Genomic DNA, 20,464 nt, shown 5'->3' with positions numbered 1-20,464 from the left:
ATAGATCAAGATGAATGAATTTTAGGAATAGAATATGAATTATATTAAGATACTGTATATAACTACGTTTTGGTGCGTAGCAGTAGAGAGGAGGTGGCGGAGGAGGGAGAACAACTCACCACCTCCTGCTTGGCAACCTACACTCCCTTTATAACAACAGCATACAATTTCACCCATAGTTTCCATTTTTTTTAGGTTCATTTGGTGTTGGGTTAATAAAGCCTTATCTGAAAATAATTATTTTTCCCCAGAAAAATTTCCACACTCAATCCCAGATGAACTATTGATCCATAGTATATTCCTCTCTTGTTTACATTGCAGTAACAACTGATCAGTCCTGCTCTCCCTCGCAATATTGCCAGCACTTATTATCTCTCAATTGCTCAAGAGTCGGTGCTTACCACAAGATCTGTCTTGAGCACTTAGTAAATAATATTGTAGCGTATTTATCAGAACTTAATAAATATTATTGTTGTGTATAATGTGTCTCCATATGCGCTGGTTTATTAACTTATCAGTTATCTAAGTGCAAAAGTAGCCAAATCAAGCCATCATGTATCAATTAATTTTAAAATATAAATTAGAAATTAAAAGTTATAAGACAATGGTTTAGTAGTGCTATTACTGTGTGTGCTGTGTAAGTGCCTTGTCATGTCACCTCACCTCCTGCCTCGTTGCCTCAACTCTCGCCTCATCACCTCACCCCTTGCTTTGTCAGCTCAGCTCACCTCACATGGCCAGATGCAAAAACTGAACAGAAAATAAACAAATATATTTTGTATGATCATAAAATCAGCCTATTAAGGTGTATGTGTCATTGTAAGTTATATAACATATACAGTAGTATTAATTAATAGAACAAAATATGATATATAATTTGGCTTCAAAGTAAAACAACAAGCTAAATCAGTGTTGGGGCTGGGGCATAGCAGTACCATAGCAGACCCAAGGAATACATGACTCAGTGGCAGGTGAGGCAAGTTCTTAGCAACGTTAAAGAACTCAAGGATGCTTTAATGAGGGCTGAGCCCAGCCTGTAATACAGTGATGAACTCAGTGCACAGTATGGTGGAACCCTACAGGCAACATTACCAGGGGTTTAAATGCCGCCACTACAGGTGTCTGCAGTTGATTTTGAAGGCTTTGAATCCGACTAGCCTTCACCCCCTGCCTCGGGCCCCCCATCGTTTCCCAGAGCTCCCCACACCTCTATTCAGTGGAGATGGTGGAGTATCACATAATTAACTTCCTGGGCTTTCTTAAAATATTTGTTTATTAATGTAGATGCAGTTTATGTGACATGTGTCATATTCTGAAGGCTAAGTTAGTTACCCAAAGTCATTCTAGAGTAAATGTCTGGTGAGTCTAGTACAATATAGCAATTTTAACACATGTTAAAGGACATCGCTTGCGTGGATTTCTGATATGCTGACGTGTACCTGTAAGATATAGCCGCGCAAAATGAGACCCCACTGTATATTTCGTATTTCCGCTTAATGAATCCCCAGCAATATAATTTTATGATTACATTAGGAATAGTGTTAGTAATAGTATTTTCATTGATGTTGGTTGAATAAAAAAAAATGTGAAGAATTGGAGCTTTAGTTTGTTTCACAAAATTTGAAGGATGGGGCATTGTGGTGGCTAACAATAACTTACCCCCTACAGTGTTGCTGATTAAATTTTTTTAAGCCTGTAAAGGAGCAATCAATGTGAAATAAGTAAACACTCAATTAGCATGTTTCCATTAATATGGTGGTCACTCGTGTTGCTGGCTGACTGATATGTTTTAATTCATCTCTTCCCTGCTCTTTTTTTGACACTGTACCTTGGTTCAATTTATTTTGATATATGTATAGTAATGTAATAATAGATAATCTCATTGACAAAACCCATAACCCTTCAGGCTTTCATGCCCTTAATGCATGAGTCATAAAGGCAAGCATGAACTACGCATGCTTCCCAGATGGGCGCTGTAAATGCTTTTGCGCTTGACCTGCCCCCTCGGGGGGCAATCTAAAAAAAAAATCTAATTTCATAAGGGGTTTTGTGATTTCTTGGAATTTTCATTTTTCTTATCACCTGTACTTGGTGAGCTCAGCCAGGGCTACCAACTGCTCTTTGCTCTGTTGTTTAAAAGTTCATATTTATCTTCACCCAGAGAGATAATGTTATGCAAGACATAAACTAGTATTGTACTCTGTTGGCTGAGGGTACAAGTTAGTTCAACAGTTATAAAATAGAAGTCAAAAATAAGAAAAATATAAGGGTAGTGTGTGGTGTTTATGTAATGTGAATGAGTCGAGCGAGTGAACCACTGTGTGGCATGAATGAGCGTGTGCACGAGTTGTCCTCTAGTGGCATGATTCACGTGTGCATGAGTGCTGCCACCCTAGCGATGTGAATGTAGTTGGATGTCTGCCTAGTTAGATGACATAGCACGAGGTTTCGTGATCATGTGTATTACCCTGTGAGACGGATTGTTTCCTGCTGCATCATTGTACAGACCTCTCCCAGTAAACTGCATCTGAAGACTGTGTTTCATTGAGCCATCAGGGACCAAGTAGAACTTGAACAGGTAGAAAATAATAAATAGTTTTTATCAAAGGAAAGTGCAGAGTTTGAGAGAAATTGTGGCAAACCATCAAATTGTGGCATTGTTAATATAGACACAAAATAATCATCAGTGAGAAAGATGCCACACTCCTACTTTTTGTAATATTTTGCCTCCACTACCAACCTAGGACAACTGTTTGTATTTCCTGTTTAATATAAGAGGAATTGTTGCGTAGATCTTAAGTTCACATTCTCTTGAAAAGCTGCTTATATGAAGTATGTGTGTGAATATTGAAGGAAGATGAAGTGTATCAGAGACTAACCCAAAACCACAATCTCCAACAGGTAGAGGCCATTATGGGACTCAGAGAAGTGAAAGGTCGCACAGAGTACAAAGTTCGGTGGAAAGGTTGGGGTTCCAAGTACGACTCATGGCTTGCGGAAGATGAACTGAATTGTCCTGACATTCTGAAGCGTTTTAATGCAACACTCGACAAATTGGAAAAACAGGAGGATTGGCAGGTAAGGAATATCTAACACCAGTATGGTATGTGTATGAAAAGAATATTCTGAAATATTACTTATTTGATTGCCAGATTACTACCTAAACAGCTGCTTTCCAACTTTACCTGGATCTTTGAACTCTTAAAAAGAAAATGGTCCTCTCTTGTTGTAGATATTGTCTTAAAGGCTGAAAGACCCATTTAGCCTGTCTGAGAAATTCCTCCAAAATCCATTGACATACCGGATAGCTCACACTACTCACAGAAAATGTTCTGATCAGTTAGTTACAAGATCTGATCACCATAAGTGATGTAGAAAACATTGGAGTATTAAGCATTATGGAACACATTATTTGATATTACCTTAAATTTTCCTGGGGCAGCTAACCCTTTTCCTTGAAGGTGTGATCGATCCTGGTCCCTTAACTTAGGGTCTATGTTAGTTGAATGAATACAAGTCAAGAGGGAGTGGAATTTCTTCTTTTACTGGCTTAATGTGGATTGGAATTGTGATTTTTGTTAATTCTTGGACTTCAGAACAGATCCCCATGAGAAGATATTGTCCATTAAGTAGTAAAAGCTTCAGCTTCTCTCAGATGTGTCATTTGAAGTAGTTCAGTTCAAAAGAAGTACAATGAGTGTTAAATTTCAGAGGATACAGCACACCCTCCCATGCTACCTAAGTTAATCTTGACAGTAACACATACTAATGGAGGCTGGCAGATCTGTATGGCAGCTTCAGTTTGGGTACCATTGGGTAACAATGGTTTTAAATTAGACAAATTTAGATTTAGGCATGATATAGGTAAACATTGGTTTGGAAATAGAGTACTGTACAGTGGTCCCTCGGTTAACGAACACAATTCGTTCCACAGAGTCATTCGTTAACCGAAAATTTCGTAAACCGAATCCATTATTTCAATGGAATATTGGGTAATTGGTTCCAGCTCACAGAAAAGTACATACAAAGTAAAGCCAAAAAATGCATAAAGTCAGAAACATTCCTAGAATTCCCTAAATCGCCCTTAAATCACTATCTATCTATATACTGTGTATATATATATATATATATATATATATATATATATATATATATATATATATATATATATATATATATATATATATATATATATATATATATATATATATATATATATATATATATACATATATATATACATATACATATACATATACATATACATACACATATACATACATACATACATACATACATACACACTCTTACTCTTAAATCACTACTGTAATGTGATACAGGTGATTAATTTTTATCTCTTGTGCAAAATATATGACATTTATATTCAAATTATTCTCTGTCTTGCAAGGATTCCAGCAATGCAAATTATATTCTCCTAACTTTAGTCTGAGATATTATATAAGATAAAAACTGTAAGCCTAAAACCCTGGCTAGGGAGAAGGAGGGAGGGGGCAGAGTGGGAGGTCGGGTGATATGTTTGACAGTTGGCGCTGAAGGTCTAGTGAAGTATTTATTTGTTTATTTATGTCATTTAGTTAAGTTTTTGTTTTTTGCTTATAAAATGTCATAGAAGTGACCGGGGAGAATATAATTTACATTGCTGGAATTCTTATAAGATAGTGATTAATTTGAATGTAAACATGCAATAGTTTGCACTAGACTAAAATTTTAGTATTCATTTTGCACAAATATTAAGGAGCACAATTTTCTTGATATTTATTCCACTGGAAACGAATGTAAACATAGAATAGATTACTGAATTGGCAGACTAGCCCATCAGCTGATGCTCACAACAATACGTGATGTTCGTAAGGATTTCGTGAATCAAATTTTTTGTTCGTTAACCGAATTGAAGATTCTTATGGAAGGTAATTCGTTAACCAAACCATTAATTAACCTAGGGACCACTGTAGTGGACGAGTGGAACAAGTTACCAAATATCATCATTAACTCGAATACACTGGATAGCTTCAAACATAGGTTGGATGGATATATGAGCAATTGGGGTTGGGTGTAAATGGGACTGCCCAGTATGGGCCAATAGGCCCGCTGCAGTTTCCTCCATTCTTATGTTCTTATGTCTGTGGAGTCATGTGCAGCCCCTAGCCGGTAATTGCTTATATTGTAGCTACAGTAAATGGGTACTGCTTCATACTGTGGTTCAGATCCTGCTTCAGTACCTGAATTGGCTTTCAACCTATTGTTTATATGAATGACTGCCAGATAATGTCTAGCTATATCAGACTATTAATTACCACACCCTTAGGAGAAGATCCATTAATAGTAGCACACAAGTGATCGTGGGCCCTTCGTGCCCTGCTGACAGCGTACAGCGACATCGTTTTTCAGCATAAATAAAATGGTTAATTAATGCCTTCCTAAAGAAACCATCGACACGGGACCAGGTTTGTTCTGCTCTACGAATTTTTTGCGATTTTTCCACCAAGTTTGATGAAAAACGATTGTGCCGTTTCGGCTGCCCAGAACAGACACACGGCTATTCCTGTAGTTTATCAGATTTGGGGATTCATTGAGGAAATGCTCCAAGATGTGGTCATCTGGATATGTGGAAACTTTATGTGTGTAACACCTCAGTTCTGGGGAAATGTTATGTATAGCAGTGTGGAAAAGGTTGGATTGACTAAAAATCACCAGGTCTTCAAGGTCTGTCTTTTACCCTGTAAGGATGATGTTTGGCACTTCACTAACTAGTGGTTTATCCCAGTGCCTTTGTGTTATGATTTGAGGGAGTCTTTATTACAAGACCCTGTTCTTGACTTAAGTATGGGCATACAAGGGTAGAGAGGGTAAGTTCAAGAAAGATCCTCACTTGGATACTGCCTGTTTGCTGCTCTTTCTTCTCCCCAGTTATTAAACAACTCAATAATGTGACAATGTACCACTCCTGTCCCATTTAAGATTTCAGGTGCTAACACAGTGGTGTTCATGATGGTCTTAGTAAGAAAGTAGGGCAGAAATCTCCACTAGTTTGACCATAGACCATACTGACAAGCTTCTAGATAGCCTCAGAGAGAGGCTTCCTTCATACGAAGGGTAGGTGTTAATGTTCATTTTAATAATCATGGTGCTCTTTCATTCCTCAAAGGACATTTCTCTTTGGATATGCTTCCTTTAAAAGTTTCTTCATCTTGTTTATGGGGATGACACTGGTGGTGACATTTGATAGACTTTTGTTATTGATATTCAGTGAACTCTACAGAACAAAAGATTTTGCTTAACTAAGAATGGCTTCAAGGTTTACTGTACAATCTGTACAGCAGCCCTTGAAGGTGACCTCCTGGGCAAAACAATTATCAGTCTGTTTTCTTCTGACAGTGTGTGTCTGGAGGAGTGATGATTTTTTGTCATCATCATGGGAGGCTGATGTATGAAACTTTCTCCTCTCCATATCTTGGCAAAACATTCCTGCAGTATTTTTGTCTTTAAGTCATATAAAGAATTGAAGAGTTGCAGTTTTCTCTTGTTTTTGTAATCTTCTAGAACTCCCAGTGAGGAGTTTTGAGATACGCCTACGCTGTTGGGTACAATGTCTCTTGGGCCAGTTTCATAGTAGAACCTTATAGAGTTTCCACTGCTAGGCTCTGTGGCTCTCTCAAAATTATCATAGTTTGAATACATTCCATTTCAAGATTTGTAACATTCTCTCCCATTGTTACAGGATGTTTACAGATAATATTAAAGTTTCAATGTGAGAGGAGTTAGCTATTTTCATTTAATTTCCTTTCCATCCTTGTCAGTTCTTTCAAGAGAATTTTTTTAGTGTTTCATGTTCTCTGATCTGACATTAGTTTATTTTCTGTGAATGGACAAAAGTTTAGTTTCATTTTCTGTGAATATACATTAATTTCATATTTTATGAAGGAGAGATAGTTTAGTCTTCTTCGACCCTTCTCGTGAGGAGCAAGTGTGAATCCAGGCCAAAATTCTAGTTCCATGCTTCTTTAATCCATTGACTAGGGTGTGCAGCAACCAGAAATTATGTTCATTACCATAAATCCATGATTACATGGTGGTTAGATTCTTTGAAAACTCTGTACGAAGTGAATCCACATAAGTACTTGTGCCTATGGAAAATAGGGGTTAGTGTCCAGGATCTCATTAGTTCCTTGTTACTGGGCACAGAAAGGGTAGATCTTATCATTAGCTGGCCAGTGCATGATAGACATAACTCGGGTTGGGTGTAGACGGCTACCTAGTATGGGTCAATAGGCCCGCTGCAGTTTATGTTCTAAAGAAGCATGAATTTAGGATCTCTCTCTCTCTCTCGAGAATGTATGGTGTCAATTTAAAAAAAAAGGGGGGGGGGGTTTACTAGAGGCTTTCGCGGAACGTAACCGTTCTTTAAATTAGGGGTCTGCCTATACAGTGGTCCCTCGATTAACGAATGGTCCAATTAACGAAATTTCGGTTAACGAATTAGCTCCCATAAGGATTTTCAGTTCGATTAACGAACAAAATTTCGATTAACGAAATCCTTACGAGAAACACGCTTTGTTGTGCGCATCAGCTGATCGGCCAGTCCGCCAATACAGCAATTGATTCTATGTTTACATTCGTTTTCAGTGGAGTAAATATCAAGAAAGTTGGTCTCTTGAATATTTTTGCATTTTTACATTAAAATTATTGGTCATTCTGAAATTTAGTTAACATATTGATAATATACAGTGCAGAAATTATTATGAAACATGAAGAAGGCATTAGAACCAATGCACTCTACAATGCCTCTACAATCAGCTGTTTGATATGTAAACAAAGTTGCTGGGAATACGGCGTACGTACCTCAAAGTAAGTTTAATACAGTACTGTACTGTATTCTATTGTTTTTTTATTTATTATTGTACAGTATACTGTACAGTACAGTACTACTGTATTTAGTTTATATTTAATGTTTTGTTAATTCTATTACCGATATACAGTACTTTGTATGTATACTTTTTCTGTGAGTTGGAACCAATGACCCAATATCCCATTGAAATAATAGATTCAGTTAACGAACGACTCTGTGGAACCAATTGTGTTTGTTAATCGAGGGACCACTGTACTTTTGTTTTCATCACAGAAACTCTCACGCCATCTGACTCTACCTTCCTTTTATTTCTTAAATATTTCCCACTTCCTCTTTAAAACTTTTTCCAACAGCACCAAGTTATCAGCATATAACAACACTTAGGGATGTCCAAGTCTAAAGTCCCATGATAGTGCCTCTAGTACCATAATAAACAAAAGGAGCTTAAAATAGACCCTTGATGAACCCCAACTTTCATCTCAAATTCTTCACTCTCCTCACCATTTACTCTTACAGTTGTTTTGGTACCTACAGCAATTTTTTACTTTTCTGTGTACATAGCTTAGGAGACACTTAGTTTTATAGTTGTGGAGTGATATGGCAAATGTTATCCTTCCCAGTGGCTCTGATTCTGATGGGGTATTACATCCCAGTGTTCAGGATGATGTCAGACCTGATTAATAAAAAATTAAGGGAAATGAACCTTTCAACCTAAATGACTACAATAGGTCAACTTTCAACCTATGTGATTACAAAAGGTCAATTCTCAATCTAAATGAATAAAGTAAGTCAACTTTCAAAAGGGGATTTGGGCTATCCAATCCTGCAGATTTTGTAGCACCTTTTCCTTTTTCTTGTTCTAGCTGGCTTTGGATTACAAGAGGTGCCTGGCTTCAGGGTGATAGCCAGAAATGGAGGATAGATTCTGAAATCCCTTTTGGCAAACCTCAAAGCTTGGTGACTGAAACTCTTCTTCCTTTCTTGTGTTTGTGGCTATTCAGCTGAAACTGAAGTGAAAACTGTCAGTTGCACTCAGATTCATAGATGGCAGAGCTATCTCCTTGGTGTGGTAAGTGCTGATTGGGCAGTCTTGGCCCTAATCACCTCTGCCCCTCCCATTTTAGGGTGACCACTTTACCAGTCCCTCATATTTAAGGCTGGCAGTTCAGGGTGAAGGTAAGGGTTATCAGTATCTAAATGAGTTTATAGGTATATTCTGGAAGGCAGTAAGGGACCCTGAGTAAGGACTCCCATATACGTTTTCCTATATCCTGACTTTGGGATCTGCCACAAAAAGGAATTTCGGAATTAGTTCTTCATTGGTAAATATTTTTGGCTGTTTTTCCTTTTGATATCTTTTACAAGCTGGATAACAAGAAAACAGAATTCACTAGCCTTACTAGACTCCAAATTACAGCAATTACTCCCTAATATTCAATTAAAAATCTTTGTGTGCTGGTGTACTGGTTCATTAATGCTCCAAAGGTATACTCGAACCTTGCTAATTCAATGTCCTTGTGTTCTACCCCATTTGAATTATCCTTAGAATATGAATTAGTTGGTGTGGCCAATTAGCTCTTTTTTGTTCAATGCATAATTTATGTGCTAACATTGCTGTTACAGTCAATTTTAATTGAACATTATTTTTCTTAACATAACATAAAAATAGTACATGTAGATTGATGCTAACACCAAATTTTATGTCATAATGTTCACTTCTCCATTTATGTTCATGATGTCATGGAAACATACAGACTGTGCTGTGTTAGCCATGATGAAACATTATTTTTTCACATAACATTACAACTAGTGTTTGTGCAAACACTAATAATATATATATATATATATATATATATATATATATATATATATATATATATATATATATATATATATATATATATATATATATATATATATATATATATATATATATATATATATATATATATATATATATATATACATACACACACACACACACACACACACACACACACACACACACAGTATGTACTGTGCACTATTGTACAGTCAGATATTACTTTCATTGTAGACCAAGGCAGTACCAACACCTGAATTCAGTTTACAGATATTTTACCACCTTGTTGCCAGGCTGGTTGTACCACGTGGTACTGTACTGTGCTGTAGATATTGGCAAGACTGTAATGAAATATCACTGGAAATGAAGTGGAATTAACATTAACAAAAAGAAGACTGAGATGTGTATTGGTAGCAGGTAGGTATATGAAAAGTATGATCAAAATAGACGAGTTGGTGCCCTAGTTGGGTCATACAAACAGTAACTGACTGTTTCAACCTGCTGACCACTTGGATTGCATGGATACTTTTCATACAAACTTGGAATAAGTTGTACAGTTGGCCAAAAACTTTTAGAAATCTTAAGATATTTTGCCCACATGAAAAATATACAAGTTAGCTGGTACTTTGAATTAGTAGAGGTCAAATTAGTGAGGGTCTTCTGTTTAATGGTCCTTAATTCTTTGTTGAGGCACAATATACCTAGTATCAATGCAAAATTTACATGTGTAGTGGTTCCTGAATGCTGGATTAGAGCAAAATTGGATGGTTTAATGGTTCCTTACCCTGGATGGGAACAAAACTTACCTGTATATTGGTCCATTAATCTTATATCTGTGCAAAATGTATTGTACCTGAGTTGTGGCTCATCAACCCTGTATCAGTGCCACTGACTTTGTTCTCTCATGGTAGATTGACATTTAAACAGACACCATAGAGCAAGGTGAAGATATAAGTATGTCTCAGATATATATCCCTCTCCAGTATCACAGCTGCAGTCCTTTTTTATTGTTATTGACTTTGTTTCAAGTATCATTCAATCATGTACTATACAGTATAATTTAGCCATTTGCTTCATTCATATTTTTTCTGATTTTCGTATGTAAATAGTAATTGCACGAATGTGGTCGGTCATTCTTATTACATACACCTCCCTATCTTCCATGAAAGTTCAGCATTTCTCCTGCATTATTCAGATTTGCATTTTCTGTTTGCATATTTCAGAAAATATATAAATAAAATAATGTAAAATTAATATTTATTTTTGTTATTGTTGTTCAGGTGGAAAAAATTTTGGAAGAACGTGAAAAGAAGGGAAAAATTGAGTACTTGATTCAGTGGAAAGATTGGGGACCCAAATATAACACCTGGGAGCCTCAGGAAAACCTTGCAGGATGCCAAGATATTATGAAACGCTTCAAGGATCAACAGACAAAGGAGAAGGTGGGTTGATACATGGCATTAATTTTTATAACTTTATCTCAATAAATTGTGCCACATGTACTAACCATTTAGCTTGAGTAAAGCCATATTTACTATATACTGTACCTTGCATACCCATTTCTCAACCTTACTCAGTACAGGTGTTGACCGTTATACAATGGGGTTAGGGCCTTAGAAAAGCCATCGTAAGGTGATCGATAGTACTGTATATCAGTGTTAATAACTTAGGGGGAAAATAGGTTCCATTCCTGAGACCCTGAAGAGCCAGAGTTAGCACTCAGATCATTTATTTTTCAACTCATAATTTTGAGTAGACATACGTAATTTTTATTTTAAGTAATTTTTTGTGCTCTTATATGCACACAATCTTTCATACAGAATGTGCAAAATGTAAAGTTAAAGAAATAATAATTATAAGGTCAAAACCATTTCTCACGTGCACGGGAGTTATCACAGGGCAGAGCCTCCCATGCATCCCACGTGTCGAACGTGTTATGCCATTACGAGATTGCATCATCATATTAGAATACAGTATTGCAAGTTATTGCACATCACTTTTTCATAGCAGTCACAGTGCAGAAAAAGCATTCTGGTAGCAACCATTGTATATCTGATCATAGACATCACATACAATAGTGGTACAGGTATATTAATCCATTGTATATCAGTCAACACCTGTACCTAATTAACAGAGTGGATCAGATACACAACGTGTGAAGCCTGTAGTACCAATGCAGCCTTAAATACAGTATTATATCTCGGTAACAGATTTTTGTATACATTGGAAATATACAATAACCAGAATTGGGAATTCATTCTGGTATTTTTCAGGAAATATCTCTCATTTTCCAGGACCGAAAAATATTTTTTGGTAACTTCTTTGTCTTAACATATGGCTTGTTACATGAGTATACAGTTGGTCCTCATATTACGCGGTCCCGCATTCCGCATTTCACCGTTAACGCGGTGCCTTGCCAGAACCTAACATTTTCACATTCCGCGGTCGTGAACCCCATTACGCGGAGAGCGGCTGGCAAGCCGCGCCATTTTTGGATCCAAACCTCCCGCCATCCGCCATGTTGTGTAAGAGGCGCGAAAATGGTGCGCACAAGGTCGCCCAGTCATCAAAACATGACCAGTTCTTCACCCGCCACCCACTACAGCCGGCCCAAGTCAGTGATAGTGATAATTATAGTGAGGATATGGACTTATATGAACTTTGGGGGGTTTGACAAAGAGGCCCTGCAAGCCTCTGTGGTGGATAGTGATACAATTGATACAAGTGATACAGGTGAGGGCCAATAATCTGCCCTCTGCCTCAGAACCAACCGCCCATCCCCGTGTGCCCAGCCATCTTTTCTACTAATGTAAGTGTTAAAAAACCTAATATTATTGATATTTCTCTTAATTATTAATTGTGTGTGCATGCCATCATAAAGTTAAGATAATATTTTTACTACAACATAGTTGTGTGTCGTCAAAAAGTGGAGTGTGGGGATCGGCCCAGACTCCATTTCAATTAATCCCATATGTTATGTTATTCACTTTACGCGTTTCTCACTTTCCGCGGTACCCTCCGGGTTACATTAACCGCGTAATATGAGGACCAACTGTACATGCTTCCACAGACTTTGTCTTACCTGTTCATCTATATTTTTTTTTTTTTTTTTTAAGGTAACAGTATATCAAAGTACTGAAAAGCAGTTTAGTGGTAAACTAGTAAAATTACAAAACCAGCAAAAAAATAAAAGGTTGAAAATATCATAAAGCTGACAGTCACACTACCACCACCAAGAAACTACGAGATACTTTGGTTATAGTACAACAGGTATCATATCTGTTTAATTTATGCAACATTGCATTCAGTATAAGAGTTACTTAAACCTTGCTCATAGCTACAGATTATATGACAGCTGACTCCAACTTCTACTTTCTCATCTTTCAATACTCCAGTCAAGTTAATTAACATACAGTGCAGGGGGGTTGGGGAGTCTTCATTATATGTCATTTTATGATGAGGAATTTTTCCCTATACAAATTATTGTAATAAAGGGGTATATGTGTGTGTGTTCTTACATGTGCAGTAATATCCCTTGAAATCTTAGCAAATCAGCTTACAATGGGTCATTATAGCATACTGTACTGTACTGTATGGTGTTTGATATGGAGATATATTCTTTACAACATTATTTGTTACCTTAGAGAGACATGGTAGCTCAATATGGCTACTTGTTACACTTAGACAACTGATTAATGTATAAATACACTACAATATTATAAACTAAGTTTTGAAGCCAGTTGTTGTGGTAAACACCAACTATTTTGAGCAGTGACGGCAGAGATGAACGAGAGAAGTAGAGCATTAGCAACACTGCTCGGAGGGAGGCTGTCGGTGACGGTCAGCTGATAGGCCTTCTAAACAATCACCGAGAATTTAATACAGTGTAATAACTCATCTGAGGTCGGGTGTTTGATTTTTTTTTCAGGGAATTGATACTTTTACAATAATATTTTATTGACTCGGCACCAAATGAATGTAATTTGCTGTATATGAGTACAGTATGCCCTGACAGTTCGCAGATTTGTTATTCGCAGTCCTCTATTATTCGTGGATGATACCCTGGATGTACCCTAGAATGTCTATGGGTAGTTTCTTTATTTTTAAGTTTCGTTAAGACATTGAAATGATATTTCCATAACTTATGGTTACTTATGTAACAAAAAACATGTGCAACCTTCTCACAGCTAAGAAGTGCCCTTGTGTTATGATTATTTCCCGACCCTGATATTCCTACACACAATATAGTATACCTCTACACTTTAATTTTTTTTTATATCTTAAATATAATATTACGGTACAGTAATCTCTTTCTTCATAAGGCACACTAGTACAGGTACTCCTCATCTTACGACCACCCAGACATACGACCACTGCAGTCGTACAAAAAAAAATTCAAATTCTGTACGTATTTTCTAGTACCGAAACGTTTCCATCCCATGTGACAGCGTGGCATGGACTGGGCTGCCTCGTGGTGTACGGCATCCATCCCGTAGCACGCCCAGTTGGTGTTTGGCCGTCATTAGTGTCGTTAATGATTGCGCTGTGTACTGACAATATTTTCGTTTCTAATTCCCTTTATAATGACTGGTAGTCATAAAAGTGAGAGTTCTGGTGGTGCTCAGAAGAAAAAGAGACAGTCAATTACTTTTTGAGATGAAAATGAAACTAATAATGCAATATGAAAATGGAAAAACAGTAGCAACCATTTCACGCGACTCAACGATATCAACAATTTGAAGGACAAGGAACGAATTCGTGAGGAAGTGAGAGGATCAGCACCTATAAAGGGAACAGTAATAAAAAAAAAAAGACAAGGTCCTCTTCATGAGATGGAAAAATTACTTGTGATGTGGATGGAAGATGAGCTGCAAAAGCGTGTACCCTTAAGCCTTCTAACCCTACAGGCTAAGGCAAGAAGCCTTTTCGAAAGCCTGAAAGAACAGGCAGAAGATGAGTGCGACCAAAACTTCACAGCAAGTCATGGGTGGTTCCAAAGGTTTAAGAACCGTTACAGTTTGCACAGCTTTTAAGGAGGAGCTAGATAGTGTCATCGTGGAGGGAAAATATTTGGCTGAAGAAATATTTAATGTGGATGAAGCTGGCTTATTCTGGAAGCGCATGCCAGAACGGACATACATCCACAAAGAGGAGAAAACAATGCTGGGACTCAAGGCATTCAAGGACCGAATCACACTTCTGTTGGGGGGAATGTAACTGGTTTCAAGGTAAAACCCTTCATCATATACCATTCAGAGATCCCAAGGGCTTTTAGAAATGTCAGCAAGCACGCATTGCCAGTGTTTTATCACAGTAATAAGGAAGAATGGATGACCCTAGCACTGTTTGAGGATTGGTTCCTGAGTTGTTTCATTCCACGAGCCAAGGAGTATTGTCTGCAACAAGGGGTTGCGTTCGAAATTTTTTTAATTTTAGATAATGCTCCGGGACACCCATCGCACCTGGACAACCTGCACCTTGATGTTAAGGTAGTCTACATTCCACCTAACACTACCTCCTATCATCCAACCCATGGATCAAGGTGCTGTTGCTGCTTTTAAAGCGTATTATTTACATACAACCTTCGCTCGGGCTGTTGCTGCTTCTGAAGGTGAGAAAACGCTCAGATAGTTTTGGAAGGACTACATTTTGAAATGTATAAAGAACATACCTTCAGCATGGGATGAGGTTACAGATCAGTGCATGAATGGAATATGGAAGAAGGTCCTGAAAAGATATGTGAACAGTTTCAAAGGATTTAATGAAGAAACAATTTCTGAGATTAGTGACTAGATAGTGCAGATGGGTCAACAGCTGGAGTTAGAAATTGATAATGAAGATGTTGAGCAGTTGGTGGAAAGTGTAGCAGAAGAGCTAAGTAACGAGGATCTTATTGAACTGAATGCACAGAAAATTGCAGAGGAAGAAGAGACAAAATGTAGAAGAACCTGCACCTCCCAAAAATTTTTAGTGAAACAAATGGCAGAGGCATTTGCTACTATTAATAAGGGGATGCAAATGTTTGAAGAAATGGACCAAAATGTTGAGCGTTTTGCAAAAGTTGACAGAATGATCCAAGATGCACTTGCTTGTTACAGGGAGATTTACAATGAAAAGAAAAGGCAAACTGTGCAGTCTAAATTGGACATATATTTTAAGACGTCCCCCATTGCTGTCTCCTCACGCCCCACCACTGCTGCCTCTACACTCCCTAAAGATGATCCAATATCTTCAACAAGCAAGTATGTTAGCCTGTCTGAAGAAAGCAAAATTGATGACCCACCAAGCCCTGTCTCCTCCTCTGCTTTATCCAATTAATGTAGTCTCCATGTTTAATTTATAAATTATTGAGGCCCCGTGTGCATTCAGCTTACTACATTAAAGGTAAGTGCACAGTAACACTTTATTCATTTTTCATTATTGATTACTTTTACTGTACCGTATTTCATTTTAGATTTTCTATGTATTATTTTCGCATTTTTGACTTACGACCAATTCGACTTACGACCTGGTCGTTGGTCCCTAACCCTGTCGTAAGTCGGAGACTGACTGTACATTGAAATTATTTTTCTGCAAATTCTGTGGTTCCGTAACACATAACATTGGCATTAGTGGTCAATCTTGTGACAGCTGACAGATGTATTTTGGCGTGGTAGAAACTTAACACTGTAGGGCACCTTTATTACTTTTTGTGGTTATCACTGCATTACATAATGTGCTTTTAACGCTATTTATTCATCTTATTCGGGTACACACAGGCTTGGTATAGAACAGTACAGGTATACCTCTTTTAACGAAGTCCTGGCTAACGGATTTTTTTTAAGCGAACAAAAAATATATAAATAATAAATATTCTGATAGTAACTATAGCACTTCCAAGTCTCCTGTGAACTATGCACTGTCTATAAACATGCTTAGGGTATTATTTTTACTATTATTTGCCCTGTCAAGCACAGCGCTTGTTTACATCGAACTACCTGTGCACATGATCATGTGACATTTCAGAGGCATTGCCTTTGCATCATCACTATCACTGTATGGATAGGAAACTGATCGGGCAGCAAAAGAACATTCCCATACTGCTCTTGGCTCTTGGAGGTATGAAGGATCATCACTACTATGCAAATTTATTTCAGAACATGTTGTTAGAGGATTTAGTCAGTAGGCCAAATACTTAGAATCACCAAACATTAGTGCCTTAAAAGTCATGAGGCAGCGTTTGAACTCTGCCCTAACTTTAATTGGAAGCCAGTGCAATTCGATCAAGAATGGGGTAGTTGGAGAGCAAAAATAATCCTGTTTATATATCTGTGTGAACTTTCTTCAGTAGATAATGAAGTAGGCAGACCCATGTAGAGTTACATTAGTGTTCCCAAGACAAAATAAGTGAATATACTGTAATACTGTAGTGTCACAAGACACTGTCTATCTAAAAACTGTTTAAGAGCTTATAGATTTCCAATATGAAAATTGCAACTCTTAACTCCTGAATATATGTAGGGTGGGGGCAAATTTGCAGGGTTAGGTTCTCAAAATGGCATGACTGCCAAATCCGTAAATAACATTTATGGATGGGGGGTTACATTTAACTTGTGTACAAAGAAATATATATTCCCATTATGTGTTTGCCCTTAGGACAATTATTTCTTTCACCTGTATTGTACAGTATATGTGTGTGTGTGGGGGTGGGGTGGGTGGGTGGTTGGTTGTTGTGTGTTTGTATTACATTTTTACTTGTGTGCAAAGAAATGTATATTCCCTTCATGTGTTTGCCCTTAGGACAATTATTTGTTTTACCTATATTGTATATGTGTCCACACACACAACCCCCCGGTCAGCAAATGTTAGTCACAGATTTGGTGATTCGCGGCCATTTTGAGAACCTAACTCCCGCGAATTGTGAAGGGCAGGCTGTATACAGTGTGCTGTATCCACACTGTCCCTAATGGGCAGTGATGCCCATGAGAACAACTTTCACTTTCAAACTCAAGTGGGGTGTTTGACACATAATCCTGATGAGTTTAGTCAGTAATGGACAATTATCCCAAATATCTGGGAGTGGAGGGTTGCTGTCCCTTATTGGGAATATCCAATATTGAGAACGTTTATTGTAAATAGAGATGTGTAAATCAAAGGATCTCTGTACTTTAAATACTCTAATTTTGTATGTTAATACTGTATTAAGGTCTTTTTCTTGTAAATTAGGGTTAAGGTGTTATTTACATCTCTTCAATGAAAAGTAAGTTACTTATTCTTTTCTGTATAATGTATTTATTACTGTGTATCATCTTTCACATATTTCATTTTTGTAGGAAAAAATGCTGAAGGGAGGACGCAAGATGCGGGAAGATAGACCAACAACGCAGAGATATGTTGACAATTACTCAGAAGGATCTCGTTCTCGCTCACGCCGATCTGGAAAAAATCGCTCTTATTCAGAATTCTATGATCAGTGATTTTTATTATGGTTGGTCTGTTTCATATTGGTTGAGACTAAGTGAAATTGAAAAATGTAGAAATGAGTAGTTGTAGATTTAACTGCATTAATATTAAGGATATCAGATTGTCTTTAAACTAAGATAATGTTTCATTTGAAGGAAATTCCTGACATTTTATAGCTAAATTAAATTAAAGAGAAACCTGCAACCGGAAGTAAATTTTTGCTTTCAAGATAATTGCATAAGAAGTTGGTTGATTTTTTCTGTGTACATGCAGACACAAATATAATGTTACAGTACATGCTTGTACACACACACACTATTATACTTACTCCCAATACAAGCACCTATACACTTACCCTATATACCCTCATATCTATATTCATACATACCCATACACCCTCACATGTATGTGTAAACATGAAAATATATACATATTTGCCTGTATGATGTTTATGTTTAAAGGGAGTACACAATATATTTGACTTCATTTGCAGTGAGTAGGTTGCAAATAAAGTTGTATGGTAAATGTTATGCATCTATCTGATAGCTTTTGTACTGCTTTGAAAGCTGGGCACCAAGGGCAGGATTTTTAACACAAACAACATGTACCGGTACACATTTTTTATCGTGTGCTCTATCTCCCTCTTCCTTTTGTGTGTGTGTGTGTGAGAGTGCGTGCGTGCGTGCATGCGACACAAAAAAGAATTCTCCTGAAAGATAAGTTGTACTTTTACTTATTTTACCTTAGAAAATAGTTTACCTATTGTTTAAATGGATTTCATCAGTCTACACAGTCATGTCAGTTTTCTTTCTGAAGTAGAACTTACAAAACATTTTGAATATCTTTATAAAAAAAAGATTTCTTACTTTAGCCTAACTGTAAGGAGGTGCCTATTTATAAAATCTATACCACATCTTCTAATGATATTACTGTAGTGGGGGATATAAATGACACTTGTTTTATATTATGAGAGTTTTATGAATATACAGTACATGTTAACAAATTATTGTAGTCTGAACTTAATGAACCTCATTTAATTCTACTCACTGAATAATAATGACTAGGGTGTGGTATTAGCATACAACAGTTACTAGGATAGAATTTTATGAATATACAGTACATGTTAACAAATTATTGTAGTCTGAACTTAATGAACCTCATTTAATCCTACTCACTGAATAATAATGACTTGGGTGTGGTATTAGCATACAACAGTTACTAGGATAGAATTTATGCAAGTGATACACATGGACAACAAAAACTTAAGGAGCCAACATTTGGTGGTCTTATTGATAGTTTATATCAACAGACATACGATGGTAACGACATGATGTTGTTTACTCTGAGCTTTAGGCACTGGATAGGAAAAAAATTGAAGAAGTTTATTTTGTAAGTAACGTTGGCAGTAAAGAAAGTGTTTTCTATTTAGCACCCATCAGATCATAATATGAAGTCAAATTGCATCTTCCCACACATACTGTACATTATTGTTTTATAATTGAAATATGTAAGAGATGATATGTTTAACACTGCTAATATAAATGTTCCAAGTGGTTGATGGGTAACACAACAGCCTTGTACTTAACCCTTTAGAATAAGCCTTCAGTGAATGTTAGCTGTAGGGACAGTGGCCATTGTCTGCAGAAGTTTTGTTTCTAGTTCCTTTTTTTGCATATTGGACTGGGGGGTTCTTTAGCCGCCAATGAAGTGTTATAAAGAACTGGTAAAACTGTATGTGTCGTTTGTCATTATTAATGCTTTTGCAAAATATTGTGAATATTGAATTCTTGATAAGATTTTAAAGTTTTAGAAAAAATAGATAAAACTTCTGTAGCTACTAATAATAGTACAGTCATCCCTTGGTTATCACGCCTAATTGGGACCGCGCCGAGTGCGTGATAACGAAAAACGCGATAACGAAAGTACAGAACCTATGGGATTTATTCTAATTGGTTCCAGGCACCCAAGACCCATCCTTAATTTTCCCATTTTACGACCATTTAGACCCACTAAAGAAATAGATAATGTTATGGTAAGTATCAGAAACACACATAGGCATGGCTAGGTTTATTACAAAGTGATGAAAAGGGTACAATAAGGAAGAATACATTTGTTACTGGGTATGTTACTGTACTTACAGACTTGAGCTGGTCTTGAGGGAAGGGATTCCGAGGCTAGAGGGTAGAGAGTTAGTGGTCCCCACCCAGCACTAACTCTTCGAGTAACTCATCATCCTCTTGAAAACCCTCAAAGTCAGCTTGTGGTAGTACAGGTGGCTGTTGTTGTTGACGAAAGAAGTCCGTAATTTGTCTCTGCCGCAATGCGTTGTGGTG

The 20,464-nt window shown here is 37.1% G+C and overlaps 1 protein-coding gene across 1 annotated transcript in view; it reads left to right on the top strand.

Annotated features, from left to right (window-relative positions):
• The window catches only part of LOC121862289 (M-phase phosphoprotein 8-like), a gene marked incomplete in the record, with an annotated part of 59,398 nt that extends 40,121 nt beyond the window's left edge, over nt 1–19,277 (top strand). Inside the window, 3 exon segments of the mRNA XM_042360421.1 lie at nt 2,902–3,078; nt 10,970–11,131; nt 18,002–19,277. Coding sequence (XP_042216355.1) covers nt 2,902–3,078; nt 10,970–11,131; nt 18,002–18,145 — 483 coding nt within the window.
• Between the last annotated feature and the right edge of the window lie 1,187 nt (nt 19,278–20,464).

The sequence above is a fragment of the Homarus americanus genome, unplaced genomic scaffold (genome assembly GCF_018991925.1).
Source record: "Homarus americanus isolate GMGI-L3 unplaced genomic scaffold, GMGI_Hamer_2.0 scaffold31037, whole genome shotgun sequence".
NCBI classification, from domain to species: domain Eukaryota; kingdom Metazoa; phylum Arthropoda; class Malacostraca; order Decapoda; family Nephropidae; genus Homarus; species Homarus americanus.
The sequence above is the reverse complement of the archived record's forward strand: the minus strand, read 5'-3'. Positions and strand labels throughout refer to the sequence as shown.